Consider the following 26,213-nt stretch of genomic DNA (forward strand, 5'->3'; position numbering starts at 1 on the left):
TTATACTTATTCTAGTATTATATTATGGTATACACCGTAAATATTGTATATTGTATGGTTAACAACATATTAATATTATACATTAAAGAGCTCCAAATCAGCTCAATCAACTACATTAAGAAAGATTATTGTACAACTACACTTAGTAATACTTCTTACAGTACATCAAATTTAGTAAGATATGGCACACCAAATTTAGTGAGATATGTTGTTAATTCTGAGAAATCAAGTGTCCACAGATTTCTCACCAACCAGTCCCAGGCGTATTGAACTTTAATTTCCACGTAAACGAGCCTGGCCTGTAGAATTTTGACTATACTGAGCAGCATTTACACCGTCATTGAGCTTAAGTATCTTTCTATTTACCACTAATATCATTCCACGGCTTATTCTTACCTTCCTTGTGGAGTTTTACCAACTTACCACTCTTGAGGGTAATTTCAAGATCTTTTTTACCGCTGTATTTACCCTTTACTAATACTTCACGGGCGTAATCACTATCCTTAGATGACCAAACTTCAGAGTTTTTGCTCACTATCTTAGAGAACAACTTGTTCCCTTTTGGCCTAAATGTTACCGTATCTTTATCCCAATGGTAGTTGTAGTCATTGTTTTCTTGAGTCTTCTTAATATCAAGCGTTACTGTGACTTCCTTAGGTTCAACAGATTTACCACCATCAGCAGCATGGACTGAGTTGTCGGGGTATAATATAACAATTGGGATCAAAGCTAATATAACAATTTTCATAATTAACTAATACAAACTAACAGTTTTTAAAGTTATTTCGATTACCAAATACAATTCCTAATTGTCATTCCCATTCTTGAATAGGAAACATTTAAGTTATTCTTCCCCATTCATCCGTCTGCATTTACACTTTTATACCCAGTTTTCCAAAGCATTAACACTGTTAAATAGTATATAATGTATAGTATATTATATATAATAGTATATTAGTAGTACCGCGGGCATGTATTTAGAGGTCTAAATGTACACCAGTTAACCACTTTTCTACCACATTTCCATAGTAAATTAACTATTTAACAAGTTAGTTAAGTAAATATTGTGTAAAATATTGTGTAAAAAGTGTGTAGTGTTTAGAATATTATTCCTCGTCACTAAATACTATCTCGTCCTCCTCATACTCCAACATCTATACCATACTTTAATATACTATTAAGTATATACCCCCAGAGGGAGATAACTATATAAGGGAGAGGGAGCTAATTAACTATTAACTCTATACCCCTAGAGGGAGCTATTTTACTATATAACTTATTATATACCCCGAGAGGGAGCTAATAATATAAGGGTGGAGGGAGAAGGAGATAGTTAACTATATACTTAGAACTATATACCCAAGAGGGAGCTATTTTACTACATAAGGGGAGAGGGAGATACTTAACTATTTAACTATATACCCCTAGAGGGAGCTAAATTAGCTATATAACCCAAGAGGGAGCTACTTTAGTATATACCCCTAGAGGGAGCTAAATTAACTATACCCTAGTTATATACCCCTAGAGGGAGCTATCTTACTTTACCCTAGTTATATACCCCTAGAGGGAGCTATCTTACTTTACCCTAGTTATATACCCCTAGAGGGAGCTATCTTACTTTACCCTAGTTATATACCCCTAGAGGGAGCTATCTTACTTTACCCTAGTTATATACCCCTAGAGGGAGCTATCTTACTTTACCCTAATTATATACCCGTAGAGGGAGCTACTTAACTATATAACTATACTGTATAATCTTGGATATATACCCCGAGAGGGAGCTAATAATATAAGGGTAGAGGGAGAGGGAGCTACTTAACTATATAGCGAGAGGGAGCTAACTATATAGGGGAGGGAGCTAAATAACTAAGTCCTAAGGGTAAAAAGAGTCCCATTGGGGTGGCTATCTGTAGCTACATAACTAAGTAATAAATAACTGGTCCCGTTGGACCTCACACCGTAACGTACTTTCTCCCTGAGTAATCTAATTTCTTCCTCTTGTTTCATATCTTTTTCTACTTTTTCTCTTAGTTGGTTTACTTCCGGTTCTGTGACATCTTGTTCAAACGCGCCCATTAGAATGTCGTAGTATATTTTACTCCTCTCGTGGTCATCTTTTGGTATCACCTCGTCATCCAGCCGCAGCAACTTTAACACATACGAGACGTCAGGCCTACTCATAATCTCCTTCGCAAAGTTCTCAAAAAATGATAAACCCAATTTAAACAAAAATATCTGACCCTACACAATTATCTCATGTGTAATTTTCATTCGTGTAACTGTGTAGAATACTAATTAAGTGTGTGTAAGTGTGTAAATTAGTGTGTAAGTGTGTAGAAATGTGTAAAAAAGACACGATATTCTGTAAATAAGACACGGTGATGTGTAAGAAATGTGTAAGTGTGTAAAAATGTGTAGATGTGTAGAAATGTGTAAAAAAGACACGTTAGTGCCGAAATAAGACACGTTAGTGTGTAAGTGTGTAAGAAATGTGTAAATATGTGTAAAAAGTGTGTAACTGTGTAACTCAGTAGATTACTTGTTCGAAAAGATAATTGAGAAGAGTGGATATGGCTTCGAAATCGAAGATGTGTATGCCAAGACCTATGAACCATTTGGAGACAAATGCTTCCGGGACAATTAACTCCGTTATCACATCGTAGAGTTTATGATTTCTCCGTTCCAGAAGGAGCATGAGGACTTTGGAGTCTCGTACGTATGGTTTGGGTTTGGCGGAGAAGTAGCCTGGGAGGTAATGTCTGCTCATGACAGTCATGACATTGACCACTTCCACGGCGTTTAAATATATCGACAGCAACGCTATCACAAAACCCTCTCCCTGGTGATAGTCGCCCAATCTCTCGTATACAACGCACAAGTTGTTGTAAAATTGGTCCCTGTACTGTGGAGTCTTAAATGTACGCTCAGAATCTAATCGGAATAGTCTGCTTAGTTCTGGAGGGACGGGGTGTTCCGTTACGGTGTAAGGTCCAAAGGGAGCCACTGCTGTATTCCCCGCAGGGGTACCCACACTATCCACAATATCCTTAGTATTCTCAGTAGTATCCTTAGTATTATCTACAGTACTATTTACTGTGTTACCAGAATTAGCTCCCTCTAGGGTATCTCCCTTTAGGGTATCTCCCTTTAGGGTATCTCCCTCTAGGGGTATAGTTAAATTAGCTCCCTCTAGGGGTACCCTTATATTAGCTCCCTCTAGGGGTACCCTTATATTAGCTCCCTCTAGGGTAGCAGCAGAATTGGTACTAGTATTTTCCTCCCTATCTACATTAGTATCCTTGGTATCCCTAGTATCCCTAGTATCCCTAGTATCCTTAGTATCCTTGGTATTTGGGGAGAGGGAGCTATTTACGGTGTTACCAGATTTAGCTCCCTCTCGGGTATCTCCCTCTCCCTCTCCCTTAGATAGTAAAGTATCTCCCTCTCCCTTAGATAGTAAAGTAGCTCCCTCTCCCTTAGATAGTAAAGTAGCTCCCTCTAGGGGTATAGTTAAAGTATCTCCCTCTAGGGGTATAGTTAGGGTAGCAGCACTTTTTACACTTTTTTCTTCGCCAGTAGTATTATCTGAGGGAGAGTTTACAGTATTCTGGGAATTATCTATTTTGGAATCAGATTCCCCAGTATTTCCCTTATTATTACTATTATTATTATTATTAGTAGTATTATTATTTGTGAGAAGATGGTGGTTGGATTTGTTGAGAATTGACTTGGAGATTCTGTGGATATTTCTGAATTTTGGCAGGAGCATCTTGAGGTTCGATTCCGACGCTAATCCGCTCCTGCTAAACAGCGGAGAATCCCGCTCACACTCCCAAAAATCCTCCTCCTTAAACATCTCAAAATATTATCTACCCACACCACACCAATATTATAATATTGTGTTAAAAATTATTATTATATTATTATTATTTTTATTATTATTATTATATTATTGTGTTAAAAATTTTTATAGTGTTGGATTGATATTTTCGAATATCTTTTTCGCCAACTCCTCCTCCCTCTTACTATTTGATCCCACACTATTTACAGTATTCACACTATCCACAGGGTTTACAGTAGTTACGGTAGTTACGGTGTTACCAGAGTTTACAGTATTCACAGTGTTAACACTATTAACAGTGTTAATGTATCCTTTAGGTCCCCAGGATTTGTTTTTTATGTCAATTATTAATCTTTCCTCCCTCTCCATCTTCTCCATTGTGTTCCCATTTTCTACAGTAACACTTCTTACACTATCCACTTCTATAGTATTATTTTCAGTATTTTCTATGGTATTGGAGATAAGTTGGTAGGGTTTAAAGTTTAGTTTTTGCTCTTGGATCGGTTCAGGCTCTGGATCATATCTTTTCCTCTCATATCTTCTCACATCTTTTCTCACCCAGTCCTATACATTATTCCACTATAGTATACTATATTATAGTATTGTGATCAGCAAATTAGGAGAGGAAAATTTATTTCTCCTAACCCGATCAACTTTTACATTTTATTTTTTTTTCACTATTTCAAATAATTATTTAATCTAAACTAAGAATATAATTAGTTAGTGGATGATGGAGATACGTTTAGGAATGAAAGTTTGATGTCGTAGGATTTATTATTTGTCATTTCGAATTTGTGCTTTTTCATATTTTTCATTTCCAACATTACCTGCCTCAATTCCACACTTTTACACATTTTTACACTATTTACCACATTTTCCACATTTTCCACAGTGTTTACAGTATTTTCCATACTATTTACGGTGGAAAAATGGCGTAGATTATTGTAAATCCAATAGAGCTCCAGTTTATCCCATCTGTCACTTAATATCTTCGTTACCACGTCTGCGGTATAGAGTTGGGGAAAATGTGTAACAAGATGTATGAGCAGAAGTTTGATGTTACGGTTTGGTAACAGTTGCAGGCACTTGGTGTGGAGCCATTGGACCACCGAATTGTTCAACAACTTGACAATGTTATTCAGTATGAAAAACACATTACTACTCTTTAACAGCAATTCTATCATTATCTTCAAACGCCACTTTTCCAATTTGGCTATCTCTCCCCTTATAATATTAGCTCCCTCTCGATCACCCAGTTCCTCTACAGTAGCTCCCTCTCGGGGTATATTATTAGCTCCCTCTCGGGGTATATTATTAGCTCCCTCTAGGGGTATATTATTAGCTCCCTCTGGGTCTCCTATGTTAATAGTATTAATATAGTTAATAGTGTTAAGTTCGATGAAGGATTTATGGGTGAGTGAGTGGTAGTGGGTAAAAATAGTGTTGAAGATGAGTTTGAAGTTATTATCGTTGATAAGTTTGAAAAGCAGTTTTAAAATGTGAATTTGCACAATTTCATCCTCGCAAGAGAGTAATTTTAGTAATTTCAACTGGTCATCCGTCGTGATCACCAACCTCCTGTCCATCAACATGTTTATACACTTCACACTCACATAACACATTATCATTCCTCCATTCAATAGTCTATACAACCCCAAAGGGTTAATTATTATCAATCATATAAATAATTAGAAAAAATAGGATTTTGGAAATAAATGCCAAAGTTGATCGGGCTAGGAAATACCGAGGAAATTTTCCTCCATTTCTGCTGCTGTAACTACACATTTACCAAAAAATAATTGTAAATAATAAATAAAATACAAAAAGGTTGCAAATTAGTAATAAGTGGGGATGTGTAAACTATGTAGAAGGTACTTTGAGATGTAGAGCGACGCGATAGAGAGTAAGATGTGGTTAATGTGAATACTCGACAATAACTTCACAAACTCATAAATCATCATCACCGTCACATTGTTCCCCATACTAACACTGTTCACCCCAGTCACACTATTCCCCGAGTTAAAATAATTAGTGTGTGACTCGAGTGATTGTGTGAATTTGTAGAGAATGTTGTAGATTAAATTGCTTAGTTCGATGTTATGACACAGTAGAGATAACAACTTCATAATGTTAAGTTGTATGAACGGGGCTGCGATTCTGTTGTAGTAAAAAGTTCTATTGAGTTTATTGTCCAAAATTTGCTTCCATATGTTCATCAACACGTTTATCCACAAATCTTCATTCACACTATTACCACCGGTGATGTAAATCCTCAGCAGCGTCAACGTTACATTCATTACACTAGGGTTTATGTCATACATTCCCCTCCTACAAATTCATTATTCTATCAAATTTTTCATAAAATAATTGTTAAATTTGGTAATTTTGGAAATAAAGTTAAAAGTTGATCGGGCTAGCTTTTACCGAGGAAAATATCTATCAATATTGCTGCTGTAACTACTTATTTATGAAAAAATAATTACCAATTGTAAATAAATGACAAAAAGGTTGCAAAATGATAATAAATGGGGTATAGTATAGAATACTCGATGATGTGTGTGATGTTGGTGTGTAGGAGTGTCGGGTAGAGTTGGTAGATGTGAGTGAGTAGAATGATAGTTTTTTTGCGTACAAGTTCGTTTTCGTGTGTTAAGCAGTTTAGTATCAGCGGTAACACAATCTCCAGCATCTCCTCATTCATCAAATAACTCAAATTACTCAACACCAACAACTTATTCATCACGTTACCACTACTTAAATCCTATACACACTGTTATCCACTAATTATTTTGTTAACTCGTGGTTATAAAATTGTAAATTTGGTGACTAGTTAGTTGGAGAGAAAATAATGATCTAATTTGCTGCGGTTACCTTTTGTATAGTATTGATTAAGAGAATAACCAAGTCATTATTCTGCAACATCAAAGTACAACATAAATATCCTACAAACACACAATTATCACAATTTATTTATGATAATTAATTTATGATAATTGTGTGAATTGATTAGATGAGTAAAATTGTGTAAGTTATTGCCTAGAGATTTGAATTTGAGGTCTTTATCCTGTGCTAAGTTGACGGCGTGGATGTACGCAAATTTGGTACTAAAGCCCAGCATCTCTATGTGCATACACTTCATCAAATTCTTATATATCTCACTCTACCCACAAATTACTCAATCACAATTAAATAATAAATAATATAAATAATATGAATAATAAATAACATTTTAAATACTTTGGTGATGTTTTTATTTTGAAAGGATATTTTTAACTTTGAAATTTCGCGATAGATTACCCTCTCCTCGCCCTAAACATTTTCCGATTTTACATATTAAATTTAATTATTGTATAGGTAAAATAATTAATTAGTTAACTATATAAAATGAGAAAAAATGTGTTTACGTGTTTGGAATTGGTTTCGTTGAGGGATTTTATAAATTTGTGAAAATCATTCGATATCTCCAAATTTAACATTTTTTAAAATTATTTTTTAATTTTTAATTTTAATATTGGAATTTATTTCATTTCCAAACGACATCGCCCCCTCACACATTAATAATTATTTATTATGTTAATATTTTATTATATTATTTTAAATTTTTTATTTAATAAATTTATTATTTGTAATAAATTAATAAATGATATTCCAATCTGCGGTGAAGGTACTAATTACTTTAATTACCAAGTTATTAAGTTAATTGGTTACTAAGTTTTGTGGATTATTGTATGATTTGTAGGATATTCTGGATTATTGGAGTATAAATTTAATAACGACGATGACTCTTTAATTACCATCGCTTCATATCTTTCCAAAAATACTCTCAACCTCTACACAGGAAATGTTAATACTCATTTACACATCCCCATTATTTTACCATTTTGCAACCTATTGGCATTTATTTTACAATTGTTAATTATTTTTTGGTAAATGTGTAGTTACAGCAGCAGAAATTGAGGAAAATTTCCTCGGTATTTCGTAACCCGATCAATTTTTGCATTTTATTTTTTTTAACGAAATTTAACGAATAAATTTAATTAAATTATGATTAAATAACACAATAATAATGTTGTGTGTAGGTGGTATATAAGAGGATAGATTTGAGTTCGTGTGTGTTACCGGTGGAAACTGTCAATAACAAGTGTTTCTCCATACGGTCACACAATAACTTACCCAATACTCTTTGTACAACGTACTAACACTACTATAATATTTATTACTATACATTACTATACTATTTGTTATGTAGTAATCTGATGGATCGGAACAGGTGGATCAACGCCATAAACTCAAACATCCTATGCCAACTAACCTCCACAGTACCCCTCACACATTTTTACCCTTACTTTAGTATTTTACACATTCCTACACATTCTTACCCATTCTTACACACTTTTACACACACTAATAGTAGTTTACACATCTTACACATTTTTACACACTTACACACTAACGTGTCTTATTTCGACACTATCGTGTCTTATTTACACATTTTTACACACTTTCAGTACTATTTTACACACCTTACACATTCTTACACATTCTTACACATCTTACACATCTTACACACACTTACACATTAAATTAATTTGTTAGAGATCCCGCTTACCGCTGCTTGGTGGGAATGAATTATTCGAGTCCTCAGATGAACAAGAACACGGAATCAATCTCTTCATGTAATTACTTATTTACTCAGTTATTTACTTATCTACTTAGTTATTTGGTTATTTACTATATTAGTAGTATTGGTTTGGAGCAGCAAAAACTGACAGATATTTTCCTCTCTAATTCGTAACCCGATCAACTTTCGCATTTATTTTTTTACTCTTAAATTAACAAATATTTCACCATAAAAATAACTTTATACAATTATTAAAGTGATAATTGAGTAAAATATGTTTAGCCATGATGGAATGAATGGCCGGCCTGAGATTTACATAAATGGCAAAACCACCAAAGAGTTACAAGAACTTCGTGAAGTTAACTTACACAATCTCATTTGTGTTTAGAAGGAATCTGTCAACCTTACGTCTAATCCCATCCAAGGTAACATCTCACCAGCAAATTATTAACATTTTCCTCAACAACTTTAATCACATTCACAAATTATTATTAAATAAATAAATAATTAAATTATTGATTGTGTAGATTTGAGTAATTTGTTTGTGAATGTGGAAAACGAGGATACGGCGGACTCACCAAACCTAAGTAAGTCAAACTGCAACAATTATCATCAGTTGATAACGATGCTATGAATGAGGCTAGAATTGAATCTGGTCTTAACGCTTCAATACCACATCACGGCTACTATCATTACCAACACATCTAATCACCCCATTATTTCATTATTTGCAACCTTTTTGGTATTTATTTTTATTTTACAATTATTTTTTACGAAATGTGTTGTTGAAGCAGCAGATTAGATAATTATTTTCCTCGGTAAAAGCTAGCCCGATCAACTTTTGCAATTATTTCCAAAATCACAAAATTTACAAATAAATTTCAATAAAAATGATTAACTGGGATAAAAAGTTAGGATTGAGAATATTGAGGGGGTAGTGTGAAGGTGTGGTGTGAGAGTTGAAACTGTTTGATGAACCCTCCGATTGGCACAATTTCATAAAAAAACTTGAGTGAGACTTGTCTGTTCCTCAGTGATCTTCCGAAATCGTATAGAAAATACTTTGCAAACACATTTGTACTAGGCTGGTACGCCTCAGACTTGTTTATTATCTTGTCAAATATCACAACTTCACTTCTCTCGTGACGGTTTGTCACGTAGTTCGCCGTCACGTACAGAAATACCACATGAGTACTCCAGTCAAACACACCACGCAAGTCATATCCCATACTCAACTCCAACAACGCCCTGTCAACCTAATAACACTATTTACACACTATTTATAGTATTTTACACATTTTACACACTATTTATAGTATCTTACACATTACGGTGTCTTATTTATAGAATATCGTGTCTTATTTACAGAATGGTAATAATTATATTAAGTGTTTAGTTGTGTAGATTTGGGAGCAGCAAGAATTGGAAGGGAGAGGAAAATTTATTTATCCCAGCCCGATCAACTTTTGCATTTTATTTTTTTTACCCATTTTTTACAAATAATTTTAATTAAAAATTAGATAACTAAGTTGACAGTGTAAAGATACGTTAATTATATAATTATGAAAATTGTATAATAATTACATAACTTTGATAGTTGATTTGGGAAATTACTTTATATTTATCGAGTGTGAGTTCGTGAGTTTTGACGTGTTTGACGTCTCCGGTGACGTGTTTGTGCGTACGAAGGTTGACGCCTGTGTAGTAATTCAACGCCAGCGCCATCAACGCTATCATCGCGCCCGTATGTACCACCGCATAACTCCTAGATAAAAATTTCAACATTCTCAATATATTTTACAAATTTTTTTCTAATTAATTTATTTACTTAAATTTTATATTAATTGTTGTGTGGTGTGAAATTTTAATTTTATTTTATATTTTTAACCTTCCAAACCTATTTACGAGTTTACACTGTTTAATACAATTGTTAGAGTAAATAGTATGAGTAATGGACTATGAAGTGAGTGAGGAGGACCACAGGAAGATAATTGAGTTTAGTCTTTTGCATCACAAGAAGCTGGGGCTGGAACAGAGGTTAAAACTCCTTAAACATGAGCGAAACTTACTCACAGACGCTCAAGACGAGGCTACAATCTCACTAGAAACTCCTCTTTACCATCTTGGTACGCTTTACGGAGCTTGCTACCCTCACACTTCTTATTTATTTACCTAATTATATACATAATTATATACACAATTTTACTCCGACTCCCCGGAATTAGTAGTTATCACCTCTTACTCAACTTATATAAAGTGTTTGACTCCCCGGAATTAGTAGTTATCATCATTTACTCAACTATTACCATAGTTAATTTTTACCCAGACTCCCCGGAATTAGTAGTTATGAAAGTTTACCTAACTTTATCTATATTACAGTAAAAATAGGGGGACCCCCCGGAATTAGTAGTTATGAGTATTTACCTAATATAATTGTATAGGAGAGTGTTTTATGAGAGTGGGCGAGGAAGAGTTGGAGTTGGAGTTGCGGGAGCGGAGTGAGCGATTGGACTCTGAGATAGAAAAGTTAACGTTAAGTTTGGAGGAAAATGTGAAGGAGTCTTCACAGCTAAAGTCACAACTGTACAACAAATTTGGCAATCGCATTAATCTTGATTCTTAATATTACTACTATACTATATACTATGCATATTATATATAGTATTAAGTATATAATTATGGTAGCTCCCTCTCGGGGTATATAAAGTAGCTCCCTCTAGGGGTATTAATTAACTAGCTCCCTTTAGGGGTATATTAAGTATAATATAGTATATAGTAGTAGGTGTGGTGTTAGGTGTCTGGGTTTAGGTAGTAAATAGGGTCTATAAATACTATAGTACAGCACTGTTTACAGGGTTTAATATACTATTTACAGTGTTAAATAGTGTTAATTTGTATTTAGTGCTGTAATAATTGTATAAATAGTGTATAATATACTAATACTGTTAGTACTATAGTATACTATAGTATATTATGGTATATAATATATAGTATAGTATTATATGTGTCTGGGTTTAGGGTAGTTAATTAAGTGTATATTACACAGCATATAACAACTCTATTATACATATTTAAGCTTATAATAACTGTATTAAACAGTATTAAGTGTTAAATAGTACTGTAATGAGTGTTATCTTAGTGTATAGCAAAGTGTATACTATACCCTGGTATACTCTTAATACTATACATATACATATATACTATATATACTATACATAATATAATATATAGTATAGTATAGTAGTAGTAGGTGTCTGGGTTTAGGGCTACTAAATTAAGTGTATATAACATGGTATAATACTGTTTACGGGGTTCTAACATACTATTTACAGTGTTTTAAGATGGTATTAAAGAGTTTAAAGTGGTTAAAAGTGTTTGTTAAGGTGTTAATTTAGTACCATACATACTACTATACTATACTACTATACACATACATAGTATATTATATATAGTATATATACTATAGTATATATAATATAGTATAGTATTATAGGTATTATGTGTCTGGGTTTAAGGGTAATAGTATTAGGAGTATAGTTAAGAGTATAGTAAAGTAGTTAAGTATATAGTACGTGGTTTAGGTATACAATACTCCAGTTATTAGCCATAGTATTCTAGGGTTATGTATTAGGTTAGACAATACTAATAGTCTATAGTTAAGTAATAGTAAGGGTATATCTGGGCTGTCTACCCATTTTAAAGCTATTAATTTACCATTCTAACACTCAATTTAATCATTCTAACACACAATTTAATCATTCTAACACTCAATTTAGCCCTAATTTAAGCTTAATTAGCAGTTAATTAGCATTTTTTAACGCTGGTTTGGTCATAAATTAGACATTATTTAGCTCTAAACTACTCTTAAAATGGGATTAATTTAGCCTTATTTAGGCTTTTTTAGTCATATTAAGAGGTAATTTTAGAGGTTATTTAAGTTATTTAAGAGCTTATTTAAGGCTCATTTCGGGCTTTTTTCGGGCTATCTTACCGCTATTTTAGCCCTAAATTAGTCATATTTTACTCTATTTTGGGTTAATTTTACCCTTATTTTGGTCATATTTTGGTCATATTTTACTCTATTTTGGCCTTATTTACCACTATTTTACCCCTTAATTACGCCTTAATTTACTAATTAAAACCCTAAATTATACCCCTAACAATACATAATTAACCCCTTAAAACACTTAATTATTACTATAAATCACCTAATTAACCCCTAATTAACACCTTAAAACACTTAATTATTACAATAAATTACAATAAATTGTAGTTATGAGATTAATAATTGTATGAAGAGTAGTTGCGTTTATCTTTGGTTTTGAGTTTATGGTTGAGTTCGGCTTTGAATGTGTCGTAGAACCTCAGCGTGGGCACGTGCACTGGCTTCGCTGTGAAGATTTCGCCAGTCTGCAAGTTCCTCATCCTCCGCTCCCCACGCATGCTGTTCTTGAACACGCCGAACCTCGGCAAACTCACCTCCGCGTCGTTTGACAAGTGACGCTTTATCGATGATAAAAACTCATCCACCACCTGACCCACCTCCTTCTGAGTCTTATTCAAACGCTCTCCCACCTCACTCACAATGTCCCTCTTACTATATACCTACACAAATTTTACACATAATTTTGCTATCTCGTGATAATAGTAATTGAATAAATTTCATTAACTCGTAACAATAGATAACTGAGTAATTGTGTTATCTCGTAACAACAACTGGACGAGTGAAAAAATAAACTCGTAACAACAGTAACTAAATAAATTTGATTAACTCGTAACAATGGATAACTGAGTGAAAAAATAAACTCGTAACAATGGGTGTGGATACGTTTCGTTTATTTTTGGCGTAGAGTTTGGAGTTTGTTTTATGTGTTGTGTTGTGTGTGATGAATGTGAGTTTGTGTGTTGTTGTGTGTGTAGCGGGGTTGGATTCGAGTAATTTAAGTGCGTTGGTGGCAACGGTGAGTGTTGTCACGAGTAGAAGTGATTTAATTGCTGGGGTAAACATTGCAGAAATTGAAACCCTCAAAACATCATCAAATTTCGTATAATTTTAACAATAGAATCTGAAATTTACACTTTTATCTTCTAACTTACTCATACACATTTCTGTGGGGACTCAGATTCCATCCATCACACTCGTCTTCACAACAACACTACTTCACACTCCATTCTCTCCATTCCACCATTCACACACTTAATTTTATTATTATTATTATTTTATCATTATTTTGTTCATTTGGATTGGTAATGATTTACACATTTTTTACCAAATAGAACTGATCCTACAGTAATCATATATTACCCCCATTATTTCAACTTTTGCAACCTTTTTGGTATTTATTTATTTTTTACAATTATTTTTTGGTAAATGTGTTGTTACAGCAGCAGAAATGACTAGGGAGGAAAATTTATTTATCCCAGCCCGATCAACTTTTGCATTTATTTCCAAATTTCTATTTTTTACAAATATTTTTCAATAAAAATGATGAATTATTATTATTAATAATAAAATACACCGGTGTGAAAAAAATATTACTCGAGGAGGAACGAGATTGCCGAGCTAAAAATCTGCAAGTTCTCAGTCCAAACATTTAAATTATTATTATTATTTGTGATTGAGGCGATGTAGAGATGTATGAGAGTGGCGTGTGTGATGATGTGTTTGAGGCTACCTACGACAATGGCGAGGATTAAGTAGGAAACGCTTTCCTCTGAGGATTTACTCTTATTCAACTCCACAGCTTCACATAAACTTCTCAACTTACTCCACACCTCCACACTCTTCTCCATCTACAATTATTATTTACTATTGTATAATTAAGTTGGTATGAGTAGTGAGGAAAATCTCTATCTACATTGCTGCAGTAACTACTTATTTATGAAAAAATAATTACAAAAGTAAAATAAAAATCAAAAAGGTTGCAAAATAGTAAATAGTGGGGATATTAGATAACTGGGTAGTAGGTAGATGAGGGTATGATTAGGGAACTGTAGTAAATAACTAAACACTGTAGAGTACAAGCTCCGTAACGCACCTGATGTAACTTCTCAACGATGGGAATGATGTTGATGTCGTTCATGTCCCTGCGACTATTAAATATCAACAACGACAAGTTCAAATTCAACTCCATCCTCAACTTCATTATTCTACTCTACACATTCCAATTTACTATACCAATTTACTATACTAATTTACTATACCAATTTACTATACTAATTTACTATACTTAACTGTGTAATAATTGTGTGAATACCTGAATGACATCTTCGAGTGGGAGATAAGAGTTGGAGAGAGCGTTGAATAAATTATTAAAGAGATGAGAGAAGGAATGGTTTAGTAATATTTCATATATTCGACTGTCGTACACACGCAAGTACTCCCTCCTCTCATTCAACAACAGCATCTAAATTGATAATTATTTTAATTTTATCATTTTTATTGAAAAATAATTGTAAATTTCACGGTTTTGGAAATAAAGTTAAAAGTTGATCGGGCTACGAGAAATAAATTTTCCTCTCCCCGAATTATTGCTGCTTCAACAACACATTTGGTAAAAAATAATTGTAAATTGTAAAATAAATGTCAAAAAGGTTGCAAAAACTGAATAGAATGGGGTGGATTACCGATTTTTCGATAATGTTTGTGATGGTATTGGCGGTTTCAGTTTCGTATCCTGGGACCTAAAATGGATAATTTGGGGTAAAAAGTTACAATGACAAATGTGTTGTTAAATTCGTTTAGCTTGTTGAAGTAATACTCGCCAAACTCCTCATTCTCCTCAGACCACCTGGAAATAAGTTGTAAGTGTCTTAACTATTGATAATTAGTTGTTACCGCTTAACAATTGTTTCAGGATTGTCATTGAAGCACTTGAGGTAGTCAATTTCTACAATTATTAACTCATTAAATTGTTAAATTGTTACCCGAGTTTGTCCTCGATAGTAAATGCGAATCTATCCAATACACTACATAATATTATTTTTCTAAATTTTGTGTTTTAAAAATAAATTGCAAAATTGATCGGGCTAGCTTTTGGCGAGGAAAATCTCTATCATAATTGCTGCTTCAACAACACATTTACCAAAAAATAATTGTAAATTGTAAAATAAATGACAAAAAGGTTGCAAAAGTTTAAATAATGGGGATACGTAAGTAAATAACTAGGTAGGTGGGAGTGAGCAGGTGACCCGCAGTGACACCGTACCGCAACATACATTGTATATAATTGTTGAATTTATGTTTGTGTGTGACATTGCAGATGTTAAAGTTGTTAAACCCGAAGCTTGTAATGAAGGAATCGTTGACCATTTCCACCACCTGACCACACCTGTTCACATAACTACCCTCCACTCCCGTCTCCACCAATACGTGACTTTCTAATACATTATTATACTATACTATTAAGTATATAATTAACTATACTATTAAGTATGAGTGAGAATGAGTATACTGATGAAAGTGAGGTTGATGTGTGAGTTGATGAGGGTTTGTGAGTTTGGAATGAGAATAATAAATTTATTATTGTTGGAAAAAATTGACTTGTGTAAATTTGGGTAGTTTTTCTCCAAAATACTCAAAAACGGATTACCCTCAATCTCCACCATAATACCATTCTATATACCATTATATATATAATAGTATGATTATATTAACATTGTGGAGGGGTAAATTTGTATATAAAAATGAAAAATAATAAAAATGTAAAATAATAAAAATGTAAAATAGTGTAAATAGTGTTAAAAATGAAAATTATCCTCCATGACACCAAATTATCCAAATTACTACATCATCTTATCAAATCTAACGAAAATAATTTTAATGTAAATAATTCTAATGAAGATAATTCTAATGAAGATAATTTTAATGTAAATAATTTCAATTGGGGCTGTGTAACCAGTAGGCCTGGGCCGGGGGACAGATGCGGGAAATGTATATTATGTGTATTGGAGGAGAATATAAGATCAATTTCAAGGCTGATTTGTAACATTTTACAGTACGTTAAGGATTTATTAATTTATCTCAAACTCGATCAACACAATTTCTTACAGTCTACCATCACTCTCAACTATATCAAAGCTCTATACTCCTCAATCCTCACTCACTATCTCGCCATCTTCAACGTAACCATTAGTTATCCTACCCCACTATTTACACATTTTGCAACCTCTTTGATATTTTATTTATTTTTTTAATTATTTTTTACCAAATGTGTTGTTACAGCAGCAAAAATGGAGGAAATTTTCCTCGGTAAATCGTAGCCCGATCAACTTTCGTATTTATTTTTTTTAACCATTTTTTACAATTATTTTTGATAAATAATGATGAATAATGTAGAGAATGGACATAATGAACAATGAGCAGTTGGATGTGATAATAATTCCAATTTACAAAATCCCAAACCAACCTGTGACAATAATACAATTGAATGATTTAACCGAGGATCCAGACGCTAACACCTTTTTGTACTTTAATAATCCCTTTCTCTATCATCCCTTCTACTCTCAACATTCAAACACATCACACTACTCTCGCACATCTGACACTACTTACACATCCGATGACACAGATGACACAACTAAATTGAGTGATTTGAGTGAAATATGTCATGGAGTTGGTAATAATAGTAGTTTATGGATTAGGAAGTATGATAACATTATGTTCTGCGGTATTTCTTTTAGCTACCCCATTATTTACCATTTTGCAACCTTTCTGACATTTATTTTACTTTTTACAATTATTTTTTCATAAATAAGTGGTTGAAGCAGCAATAATTAGAATTATTTTCCTCGGTAAAAGCTAACCCGATCAACTTTTGCATTTATTTTTTTTTAACCCTAATTAACACAAATTAGATAATAAATTATGAAATAATCTGTAGGTACATTTGATTATTTGCATTTCGGTCACAAGTTGTTGTTACTGGCTGCGTATTTGTCTTGTGGTAAAAAATTATCAATCGGAGTCTCCACCGGCGCACTACTCAAAAATAAACCAAACCACAACAAAATCCAACACATCTCCAAACGCATCCAATACCTTCACCACTATCTACACACTCTCACACATATTCACAGTGTTAATGTTAATACAGTTGACATGGTAAATATTACGTCCGGAGAAATAATAAATTATGATGTGGAATTTAACGTCTTGTGTGATCAAATTGAAGATAATATTGGTGGAAATTGTTTAGACCCAAATGTAGAAAAAATAATTACAAATAATACAAATTTGGAAATAAAGTCAAAAGTTGATCGGGCTAGCGGAAATAAAAATTCCCACCTCAACCATTTCTGCTGCTCTCAAAATACTATCAACACTATTACTATTAATACTACTGATAATAATACTTCTAATAGTAATAGTAATAATAATAGTAGTAATGGGATTGAGATGATGACATTTGAGTTGGAGGACGTGATTGGACCATCGAGTGAGATAAGAGAGGGTTACGGTTTACTGGTGACGTCTGAGATACTGAGCAATGGCGTAAGGGTAAATAAGCAACGGAAAGAGTTGGGACTAGTCCAGTGGGACCTCATCAACATCGGACTCGTATGCTACCAACACAACCACAAACACATCAAACTCTCCTCCACAACCATACGCAACTTAATCCCCTAATCTCTTACACATTTTTATTAAATAAATATTTATTAATTTTTATGTAAAAATAATTAATAAATTTAGTAGAAAAAAATAAATGTCAAAGTTGATCGGGTTAGGGGAAATAAATTTTCTCCGTAAATCAATTTCTGCTGCTTCAATAACACATTTGGCAAATTTTAATTGTAAATAATAAATAAATACCAAAAAGGTTGCAAATTAGTAAATAATGGGGATGGGCAAAATTGCTAAGATGGTACCTCTATATATCCATAACTTAATACTGGTTTAAGAATTGTAAAATAAGTTTGGGTAGAAAATTTCAATTTTGAGATTAGTGTTGAAAGTACACTTGTGATTTCACATCCAGCTGAAAAATTTATTTTACCAATTTTAACACCAATTAAAATAATTAATAAATTATTAATAAATTATTAATATAAATAATTAATTTTATTGATAAGGGTAATTGATTTTATGTGGGATTGAGAGGTTTTGGATTGAGATTTGTTGTTAGTACTTGTTGGGTGGACGTAGAGTTGCATTGTGAGAGAAATTACAGAATCGATTTTCCGTAAATTTCAAAAGCTTAAAATTTTCCCATTTCCAAACTCAAACTTTTTAAACACTTCACATCAAACTATTTTACCTTTCATGCAACTATCGCATAATCTTTACTATCCTAACCATCCTTATTAACCTTTTTATTGACTTGTTTATCAACCAAGTAATCTGAGTAATCTGAGTAATCAACTGACTAATCAGCGACTCACAAATTAATCAAATAACAAATTAATCAGCTGAAAATAATTTTGATAATATTTTTTCAATTTTTAAAATTTATCAAATCATTCAATCCATTCAATCAATTCAATCAATTTAATCAATTTAATAATTTGAGTGTTAAATTGTTGGCAAGTTGTGAAAGATTGGTAGAGGAAAATTAGGCTTGGACAGGTTCAATTTTTCGGTTTTCAAGATGAATAACGATCGTGATCAACATACGGTATCTCCACCTACCTACCTCTTATTTACCCTTCCCCATTTTATTCAGTTTTTGCAACCTCTCTACAATTATTTTACAATTGTTAATTATTTTTTGGTAAATGTGTAGTTACAGCAGCAGAAATGACTGGGTGAGAAAATTTATTTCTCCTAACCCGATCAACTTTTGCATTTTATTTTTTTTCACCTTATTTAACACATATTTTAGTAAAATATTTATAAAATAATATTAATATTGTAAAAATGATTATAGAGTCCCCCGGTGATGTGTAAGAACAATTGCGGATTTTGCGGTAGTCCTGCGAATGAAAACTACTGCTCCAAATGCTATCGCGAACACCTCAAACGCAAATCGCTACTCATCAACACGAACACTTCTAATTCTAATACTAATACCAATACTAACACTGACACTACGGATACTGTGGACACCGTTGACACTGTGGACAAAGTGGTAAATGGTACAGATAATGTTGAATTTGAGACTACTGTGGAAACTGCAACACCGGAAACTAATAAATTAGAGAATAAACTGGAGAACAAAGAGGAGGAGGAGAACAAGGAGGAGGAGAGTTACAGTTGTAGTGTGTGTGGGAAGATGGTTGGTTTATTGGGATTTTCGTGTCGTTGTGGTAATGTGTTTTGTAGCCTACACCGCCAGGCCAATGTCCACAACTGCCAATTTGATTATAAAAGTTATAATCGATTACAACTACAACGCAAATCCGTCAAAGTCGTTGCTGACAAATTAGAACGCATTTAACCCTTTAATATTCTCACCTTATTTATTTTATTTATTTAATCATTATTTATTTAATTTTATTGAAAAATAATTAAATTTTATCAATTTTAAAAATAATTGCAAAAGTTGATCGGGCTGGGAGAAATAAATTTTCTCACCTAACCACTTTTGCTGCTTCAACCACTTATTTACCAAATTTTAATTCTAAAAAATAAATAAAATACAAAAAGGTTGCAAATTGTAAATAGTGGGGATGGGTAAAGAGATGTGTAAAAAAGTGTTAGGAATCCCAAGTAACTATAACTTCCCCTAATTCCACATAACAATTAAAGGTAATATATTATGAATACTGGTTAAGTATATAATAAAGTTGGTTATTGTGTAGATAGTGGAAGAAGTGTAAATGGTGGAAGGAAGAGTTAATGCTATTTGGTGCGTGTGGTAGGATTCCATAGAATAAAAGGGCTGAGATTGGAATTTCACAAATTAAATTCTAATCTTTGGAATAATTTTATTCAACTTTACAGAATTTTTATTCCACAGAATCATCGCAATTTTTATTCCACAGTCATCGCAAAATTTACACAAATTTCAATTTTTTCATTTTTTTCATTATTTTACAATTCTTTCATATTTTACAATTTTTTACATTTTTTACAATTTTCCCCAAATTTAACAAAATTAATAAAATTTAACAAATTTAAACAATTTAATAAATTGAAATAAATTTGGGATGACGAATAAGATTTTTAATTTGGAGAGTTTTTTGGGTATTGCTGGGGACGTTCACTCCTTCGACCACAACGACGAAGCCGACTTCCTACTCTCCAACATCAACTCACCCAAACACTCTCTCAACACGTATTCACCCAAATATCACCAGTTTATTCACATAGTTATTACGAGTTAACTATTTACATAGTTATCAGTTGTTACGAGTTAATAATTGAGTTATTTAGTGTTAATGGATGTGTTAGAGGGTTAGGTTGGATGTGTGAGAATCCGTTGTATAAGTTTCCGAATGAGAACAGTCACTGGGACAATCCAATCGACACCACAAACGAATTCCTAAAACTACTCAACCACAACACACACGAACTCTCCGACGTATTCTCACATTCTTACACATTCTTACACATTTTTACACCTACACACTTAGTTACGTAGTTTACACACTTTTACACACTTTTACACACTTTACACACTTTCGTGTCTTATTTACACATTGGTGTCTTTTTTACGCATTCATTTGTGTATATAATTAGATAGAATTTGATAACCACGAATTCTTGGGGGTCTAAGCATTTTTTAGAGGGAGAAAAATGATAATCTGGCTGAAATCACAAAATCGCTTGAAAAACTTAAATTCTCCGAATATACAACAAAGTTCCCCGATAATATCAAACACAATGACAACTGTAAACTGGGTGACTCAATTAGACATAGTGACACTATGCCAGTGTTGAGAGGAGTTAGAAATGTGTATGAGGAGCGGGTAGAGGGGGAGGATTATTCGGCGTATATAACAGAGGGTACGGGAACGATACTGAAGATAATTGAGGCGAGTCAGCTCTGGTTAAAGCACACGAGCTCCGAGAAAATTCCACTCAAAATAAAGAAACAATTCACGAAAAATGATAACTTTGTCGTTTTAATCAAAAAACAATACACACACTAAGATTTAATCAATTTTATAACACAACTCCCCAAATTTAGTAGTTATCAACATTTACTCAATTTTGTACCTAATTAAAAAATGGGCCGACTCCCCAAATACAGTGGCTATGAACATTTACTTAATTTTGTACCTAATTAAAAAATGGGCCGATTCCCCTAAATTCGACACTATCACACTTTACTTAATTATTACTATAATACAGTAAAAAATGGGCCGACTCCCCAAATTTAGTAGTTATCAACATCTACATAATTATATACAATATTACTGCATATGTTGTGTGATAAATTTAAGGTTTGAAGGAGAAAGTGAAGGTATCGTTTGTGGCTCCGTTGTGTGTAATGTACGGCGTATTGATTGGGAAAACAAGTGTAAAAGTATCATTTTCAACTATGCAAGAGAGGGGAAACGGCCTGTTTTCCTCATGTTTCCAAATGATTTTATCACAGATTTCCAGTTTATAACATCTTTTCTCCTGGCTGAACAGGAATACATTCAATTTCTCATGTGTTAATAACTTTGTATCATTGAGTTTGGTGAGTGGTTTGCCAGGTTCTGGCCAGTCGGTGTCATATCCTTCCATGTTTAAACCTCTGATTGTCCCATCACTGAATAGTAAATTCATGGTATTATTCTCCAAATTAAATAATAATTCAAATGGTAATCTCCTGAAAGGGTCTGCACAGTAGGACCACACCAACTTGTCACCAAACTTGACGTGATAACACTTTGGACCCAACTTTATTGTATAAATGAGACCTCGTAACTTTCTCAACAATTCTGTGAATTTTGCGTAATTCAACTCCAAATCGTAGAATTCTAATTCATCCAAACTGTAGAGAGTGTGAGTTATGTCGTCCCAATCTGATCTATTGTTGGTTCTACGGTATAGAACAGGCTTACCATTGATTATCTCAGCTCTATAGTCCATTTGTGTCATTATCTTAACAATATTAGAATTATTTTGAGTGTTGGTAAGGGATTGGTAGGGCTGACTCATTCTTACACATTTGCCAAATTAAGCCATTAAATGATAAATTTAAGGTTTAAATTACTTGTAAATAAGATTACTATACTTATGTAAGGTATAGTAACGGTATTTACTGTGCTATAGTATTGTACTACTACTATGGTATTATTACTACTATACATATACATAATATATATAGTATATGATATATAGTATAGTATAGTATTATGGGTATAGTATATTATGTGTCTGGGTTTAAGAGTATAGCACTGTAGTAACATAGTATACTAAGTAGTTTAATAGTAGTAACGTATTAGTATAGTATTAGGTATAGCTATAGTATTTATGTAGCATTAAAGTTATACAGTAAAGTAGTTCCCTCTCCCCTATATAGTATTAGTTAGCTCCCTCTCGGGGTATATAAATTAGCTCCCTCTTGGGGTATATAGTATAGAATAATACTATAGCTAATTTATATAGTACCCTTAACTATATACCCCGAGAGGGAGCTACTTAACTACCCAAAACCCAGACACCAAACCCCCAAACCCAGACACATAAATAACACATAAATAACACAATAATCAAATCAAAACATTAATAATAAAATATTAAATGTTAAATGTTAATTGGTGAGATGTGTGTATAGAAGTCGTTGTGTGATATTTTCCCAGTCCTTATTAACCCTTTGGAATAGTAAGAATGTGCCGTTGAGCATGATTATGCCTACCATTTCTGCTGCTTCTACTACTTTAACTAATACTTTAACTGCGTAATCTGACCCCTCCGCACTCCAAATCTTCCTCTCACCGTCCGACACACTACTAAAAACACTTCCAGACTCCGCCACATATCCCTTCTCCAACAACTCTCCCCACTCTCTACTCACTAATTCTCTCTCCAATACCAATTCTCTCTTCACCAATTCACTATTGAGCGACTCTGTTTTATCCTTTTCCACCACGTTCACTATACTTATTGTAGTGGTGGTGTCAGTACCAGTGGTAAGTACTCTCATAGTATTCTCAGTGTTTAGGAGGAAGAAGGAGGACTTGAGGGGATTAAAGTAAACTCCACTAACCTCTCCAAACTCTTTCATCTTCTCATATTCATACAATACTTCTCCTGATAACACTATTTTCACTACTTTGTTCTCAGAGTCCCCATGAGTAAAATCATAGCCGTAGGACAGATTGTGCAGATTTGGACTAAAATTGCTGTGGTCCAATTCCTCACCACTTTGACCATAAAACCTCAAACTCGACATGTCCCAATTGTTAATATTAGTTAAATTATTGAAATTGTGTGAATTGTGTGAATAGTGTGAATAGTGTGAATAGTGTGAATTGTGGGAATGGAAAGGGTGAGTGGAATAATGTCTGAGTAGGGCTTTGTGGTTTGTGAGGATCATGAGAGATCTGACGGATTCGTCGGTGTGTAGATAAACTTGCGTGGCAAACTCCTGGTGGTTGTTGTAGATAACTTCGTGTGGCCTTGAGGAGTCGTAGATTTTCCTAATCCCAAAGCCCTTTTTAACCACAAATTTGACACCAAAACTGTCCTCAACATAGTTAAAATTTGATAAACTTCTCTTACTCACGTCCAAGTCCACTGGGTTCACTACGTCAACACCCGTGATAGAACCGTTCAGATGTGTGTTAGAAGTGTTCGGAAGTGTGTTGGAAGTGTTCGGAAGTGTGTTTGTAGTGTTGGATTCAGGTGGGAAGAAGTTAATTTTAACGAGTAGTCCGGCGGAGGCGCCGCACACCAAGAGTAACAAAACTGAAGACACAACATACGCCAAACCCCGCGACCTCTTCATCACAAAAATTGTGTTAAAATGTGAATTACCGAGCGAATGTGTGAGAAATTAAAGAGAATAAATTATTCTCAATATTCTTAAAATTATCACCTACACATCCCAACATTTCCTCTACACATTTTTTACCCCGTTTACCCCGTTTACACATTTTTACAAATTTTACACATTTTTACACATTTTACACATTTTGACACAAATTTATTTATTTAAATATTTTATATATAAATTTGTGATTGGAATTTTAAATTAGGCTAGACATTTTACGCATTTACACATTTTTTACCTAAATCCATTACACATCCCCACTATTTACACAATTTGCAACCGTTTTGGTTTTTATTTTATTTTTGCTATTATTTTTTGGTAAATAAGTGGTTGAAGCAGCAAAAGTGGTTAGGTGAGAAAATTTATTTCTCCCAGCCCGATCAACTTTTGCAATTATTTTTAAAATTGATAAAATTTAATTATTTTTCAATAAAATTAAATAAATAATGATTAAATAAATAAAATAAATAAGGTGAGAATATTAAAGGGTTAAATGCGTTCTAATTTGTCAGCAACGACTTTGACGGATTTGCGTTGTAGTTGTAATCGATTATAACTTTTATAATCAAATTGGCAGTTGTGGACATTGGCCTGGCGGTGTAGGCTACAAAACACATTACCACAACGACACGAAAATCCCAATAAACCAACCATCTTCCCACACACACTACAACTGTAACTCTCCTCCTCCTTGTTCTCCTCCTCCTCTTTGTTCTCCAGTTTATTCTCTAATTTATTAGTTTCCGGTGTTGCAGTTTCCACAGTAGTCTCAAATTCAACATTATCTGTACCATTTACCACTTTGTCCACAGTGTCAACGGTGTCCACAGTATCCGTAGTGTCAGTGTTAGTATTGGTATTAGTATTAGAATTAGAAGTGTTCGTGTTGATGAGTAGCGATTTGCGTTTGAGGTGTTCGCGATAGCATTTGGAGCAGTAGTTTTCATTCGCAGGACTACCGCAAAATCCGCAATTGTTCTTACACATCACCGGGGGACTCTATAATCATTTTTACAATATTAATATTATTTTATAAATATTTTACTAAAATATGTGTTAAATAAGGTGAAAAAAAATAAAATGCAAAAGTTGATCGGGTTAGGAGAAATAAATTTTCTCACCCCGAATTATTGCTGCTGTAACTACACATTTACCAAAAAATAATTGTAAAAAATAAATAAATACCAAAAAGGTTGCAAAATGGTAAATAGTGGGGATGTGTAAATAGATAACTAAGGAACTAGTGAGGGTATGGGTAAAAGATTACATTCCATAGCCTTACGGTACGATCAGAACCGGCGGATAAGATCTTATTTGATTCGTTGGAGAATGTGATGAGATATTCTTCAGGTGAGTTGAGTGTTGTAGTGTCCAGGTAATTAACATTTGCTGTGTGTCCTGTGAGGTTATGTAATGGAATTTTTAAGTTCCTCAAGTCCCAGACACGGACTTTCCTATCGTAACCACAACTCATCACCTGAGTCTGTCCACAATATCTCACATAACTCACCAATCCCACGTGGGCATTTGTTCTCATTTGTCTACTCGTAACTTTTTCATCTATTTCATCATTTACGCTGTCAACAGTGTTGTATCCGTTAGTACAGTTAATAACATTCCGTGTGTTAATTGGGATAAGATGGATGGAGCCATTGGAGTCAGCGGTGACGATGAGATTATTGTTGAGATCGACGGAGGAAAGGTTAATTTTATCTTTTGAGAGCGTAAATTTGTTAACGCAGACGAGGTCGGATTCGGTTCTTTTATGCACCAACACCGTGGAATCCTTGCCCACAGAACATACCACATCAGACTCTACCGCTACACCAGTTATACAATTCCTATGACATCTCCTACTCAACCTATACATTACACAATT

General features: G+C 33.5%; 14 protein-coding genes across 14 annotated transcripts; 5 read left to right on the forward strand and 9 right to left on the reverse strand.

Annotated features, from left to right (window-relative positions):
* Positions 1–273: 273 nt before the first annotated feature.
* Positions 274–748, reverse strand: TpMuguga_04g00104 (uncharacterized protein; the record flags this gene model as incomplete). Its single annotated transcript, XM_758646.1, has 2 exons — positions 274–368; positions 397–748. 2 exons carry the CDS (start codon positions 746–748, stop codon positions 274–276), a joined length of 447 nt encoding a protein of 148 aa, XP_763739.1.
* A 319-nt stretch (positions 749–1,067) lies between these two features.
* On the reverse strand, positions 1,068–3,856 carry TpMuguga_04g00105 (Rab-GTPase-TBC domain protein; the record flags this gene model as incomplete). The annotated part of the gene is made up of 3 exons (XM_758647.2): positions 1,068–1,154; positions 1,969–2,241; positions 2,540–3,856. 3 exons carry the CDS (start codon positions 3,854–3,856, stop codon positions 1,107–1,109), a joined length of 1,638 nt encoding a protein of 545 aa, XP_763740.2. The 3' UTR covers positions 1,068–1,106.
* Positions 3,857–3,967: 111 nt separating this feature from the next.
* Positions 3,968–7,340, reverse strand: TpMuguga_04g00106 (Adaptin N terminal region family protein; the record flags this gene model as incomplete). Its single annotated transcript, XM_061305914.1, has 8 exons — positions 7,246–7,340; positions 7,079–7,150; positions 6,878–7,001; positions 6,713–6,783; positions 6,388–6,602; positions 5,717–6,169; positions 4,582–5,485; positions 3,968–4,405 (listed from the first exon to the last, which is right to left on the reverse strand). Exons 1-8 carry the CDS (start codon positions 7,315–7,317, stop codon positions 3,968–3,970), a joined length of 2,349 nt encoding a protein of 782 aa, XP_061161082.1. The 5' UTR covers positions 7,318–7,340.
* A 71-nt stretch (positions 7,341–7,411) lies between these two features.
* TpMuguga_04g00107 (uncharacterized protein) lies at positions 7,412–9,196 on the forward strand (the record flags this gene model as incomplete). Its single annotated transcript, XM_061305915.1, has 9 exons — positions 7,412–7,505; positions 7,581–7,684; positions 7,921–8,033; positions 8,091–8,160; positions 8,438–8,517; positions 8,745–8,820; positions 8,851–8,887; positions 8,990–9,049; positions 9,079–9,196. 9 exons carry the CDS (start codon positions 7,412–7,414, stop codon positions 9,168–9,170), a joined length of 726 nt encoding a protein of 241 aa, XP_061161083.1. The 3' UTR covers positions 9,171–9,196.
* A 177-nt stretch (positions 9,197–9,373) lies between these two features.
* Spase22-23 (Signal peptidase subunit family protein) lies at positions 9,374–10,386 on the reverse strand (the record flags this gene model as incomplete). The annotated part of the gene is made up of 3 exons (XM_758650.2): positions 10,291–10,386; positions 10,077–10,227; positions 9,374–9,718 (listed from the first exon to the last, which is right to left on the reverse strand). Exons 2-3 carry the CDS (start codon positions 10,197–10,199, stop codon positions 9,374–9,376), a joined length of 468 nt encoding a protein of 155 aa, XP_763743.1. The 5' UTR covers positions 10,200–10,227; positions 10,291–10,386.
* Positions 10,387–10,413: 27 nt separating this feature from the next.
* On the forward strand, positions 10,414–11,101 carry TpMuguga_04g00109 (Prefoldin subunit family protein; the record flags this gene model as incomplete). The annotated part of the gene is made up of 2 exons (XM_758651.2): positions 10,414–10,588; positions 10,904–11,101. The coding sequence occupies 2 exons, from the start codon at positions 10,414–10,416 to the stop codon at positions 11,083–11,085; spliced, it is 357 nt and encodes a 118-aa protein (XP_763744.2). The 3' UTR covers positions 11,086–11,101.
* Positions 11,102–12,743: 1,642 nt separating this feature from the next.
* On the reverse strand, positions 12,744–13,470 carry TpMuguga_04g00110 (Bacterial DNA-binding family protein; the record flags this gene model as incomplete). The annotated part of the gene is made up of 2 exons (XM_758652.1): positions 12,744–13,067; positions 13,291–13,470. The coding sequence occupies 2 exons, from the start codon at positions 13,468–13,470 to the stop codon at positions 12,744–12,746; spliced, it is 504 nt and encodes a 167-aa protein (XP_763745.1).
* Positions 13,471–13,980: 510 nt separating this feature from the next.
* TpMuguga_04g00111 (uncharacterized protein) lies at positions 13,981–16,176 on the reverse strand (the record flags this gene model as incomplete). Its single annotated transcript, XM_758653.2, has 9 exons — positions 13,998–14,255; positions 14,501–14,617; positions 14,720–14,869; positions 15,090–15,146; positions 15,178–15,253; positions 15,301–15,352; positions 15,390–15,431; positions 15,681–15,842; positions 15,917–16,070. 9 exons carry the CDS (start codon positions 16,068–16,070, stop codon positions 13,998–14,000), a joined length of 1,068 nt encoding a protein of 355 aa, XP_763746.1.
* Positions 16,177–16,208: 32 nt separating this feature from the next.
* TpMuguga_04g00112 (Cytidylyltransferase family protein) lies at positions 16,209–18,090 on the forward strand (the record flags this gene model as incomplete). The annotated part of the gene is made up of 3 exons (XM_758654.1): positions 16,209–16,586; positions 16,801–17,131; positions 17,345–18,090. The coding sequence occupies 3 exons, from the start codon at positions 16,209–16,211 to the stop codon at positions 18,088–18,090; spliced, it is 1,455 nt and encodes a 484-aa protein (XP_763747.1).
* A 381-nt stretch (positions 18,091–18,471) lies between these two features.
* SAP9 (AN1-like Zinc finger family protein) lies at positions 18,472–19,865 on the forward strand. Its single transcript, XM_758655.2, has 2 exons — positions 18,472–19,078; positions 19,331–19,865. The coding sequence occupies exons 1-2, from the start codon at positions 19,052–19,054 to the stop codon at positions 19,838–19,840; spliced, it is 537 nt and encodes a 178-aa protein (XP_763748.1). The 5' UTR covers positions 18,472–19,051; the 3' UTR covers positions 19,841–19,865.
* Positions 19,866–20,552: 687 nt separating this feature from the next.
* TpMuguga_04g00114 (uncharacterized protein) lies at positions 20,553–21,497 on the forward strand (the record flags this gene model as incomplete). Its single annotated transcript, XM_758656.2, has 3 exons — positions 20,553–20,680; positions 20,797–20,926; positions 21,132–21,497. 3 exons carry the CDS (start codon positions 20,553–20,555, stop codon positions 21,495–21,497), a joined length of 624 nt encoding a protein of 207 aa, XP_763749.2.
* A 251-nt stretch (positions 21,498–21,748) lies between these two features.
* Positions 21,749–22,652, reverse strand: TpMuguga_04g00115 (uncharacterized protein). The gene has a single exon (XM_758657.2). It carries the CDS (start codon positions 22,495–22,497, stop codon positions 21,787–21,789), a length of 711 nt encoding a protein of 236 aa, XP_763750.1. The 5' UTR covers positions 22,498–22,652; the 3' UTR covers positions 21,749–21,786.
* Positions 22,653–23,092: 440 nt separating this feature from the next.
* On the reverse strand, positions 23,093–24,328 carry TpMuguga_04g00116 (putative integral membrane protein; the record flags this gene model as incomplete). Its single annotated transcript, XM_758658.2, has 1 exon — positions 23,093–24,328. Exon 1 carries the CDS (start codon positions 24,287–24,289, stop codon positions 23,093–23,095), a length of 1,197 nt encoding a protein of 398 aa, XP_763751.1. The 5' UTR covers positions 24,290–24,328.
* Positions 24,329–24,823: 495 nt separating this feature from the next.
* On the reverse strand, positions 24,824–26,204 carry SAP9 (WD domain G-beta repeat protein; the record flags this gene model as incomplete). The annotated part of the gene is made up of 2 exons (XM_758659.1): positions 24,824–25,333; positions 25,602–26,204. 2 exons carry the CDS (start codon positions 26,202–26,204, stop codon positions 24,824–24,826), a joined length of 1,113 nt encoding a protein of 370 aa, XP_763752.1.
* Positions 26,205–26,213: the final 9 nt, after the last annotated feature.

This window comes from Theileria parva, assembly GCF_000165365.1.
Source record: "Theileria parva strain Muguga chromosome 4 map unlocalized ctg_529, whole genome shotgun sequence".
NCBI classification, from domain to species: Eukaryota; Apicomplexa; class Aconoidasida; order Piroplasmida; family Theileriidae; genus Theileria; species Theileria parva.

Coding starts and splice junctions, on each gene's coding strand:
- SAP9 (XM_758655.2), top strand. CDS start 19,052: ATGAATAACGATCGTGATCAACATACG. Junction 19,079..19,330: donor ACGATCGTGATCAACATACG/GTATCTCCACCT, acceptor AAATGATTATAG/AGTCCCCCGGTGATGTGTAA.
- TpMuguga_04g00115 (XM_758657.2), bottom strand. CDS start 22,497: ATGAGTCAGCCCTACCAATCCCTTACCAACACTCAAAATAATTCTAAT.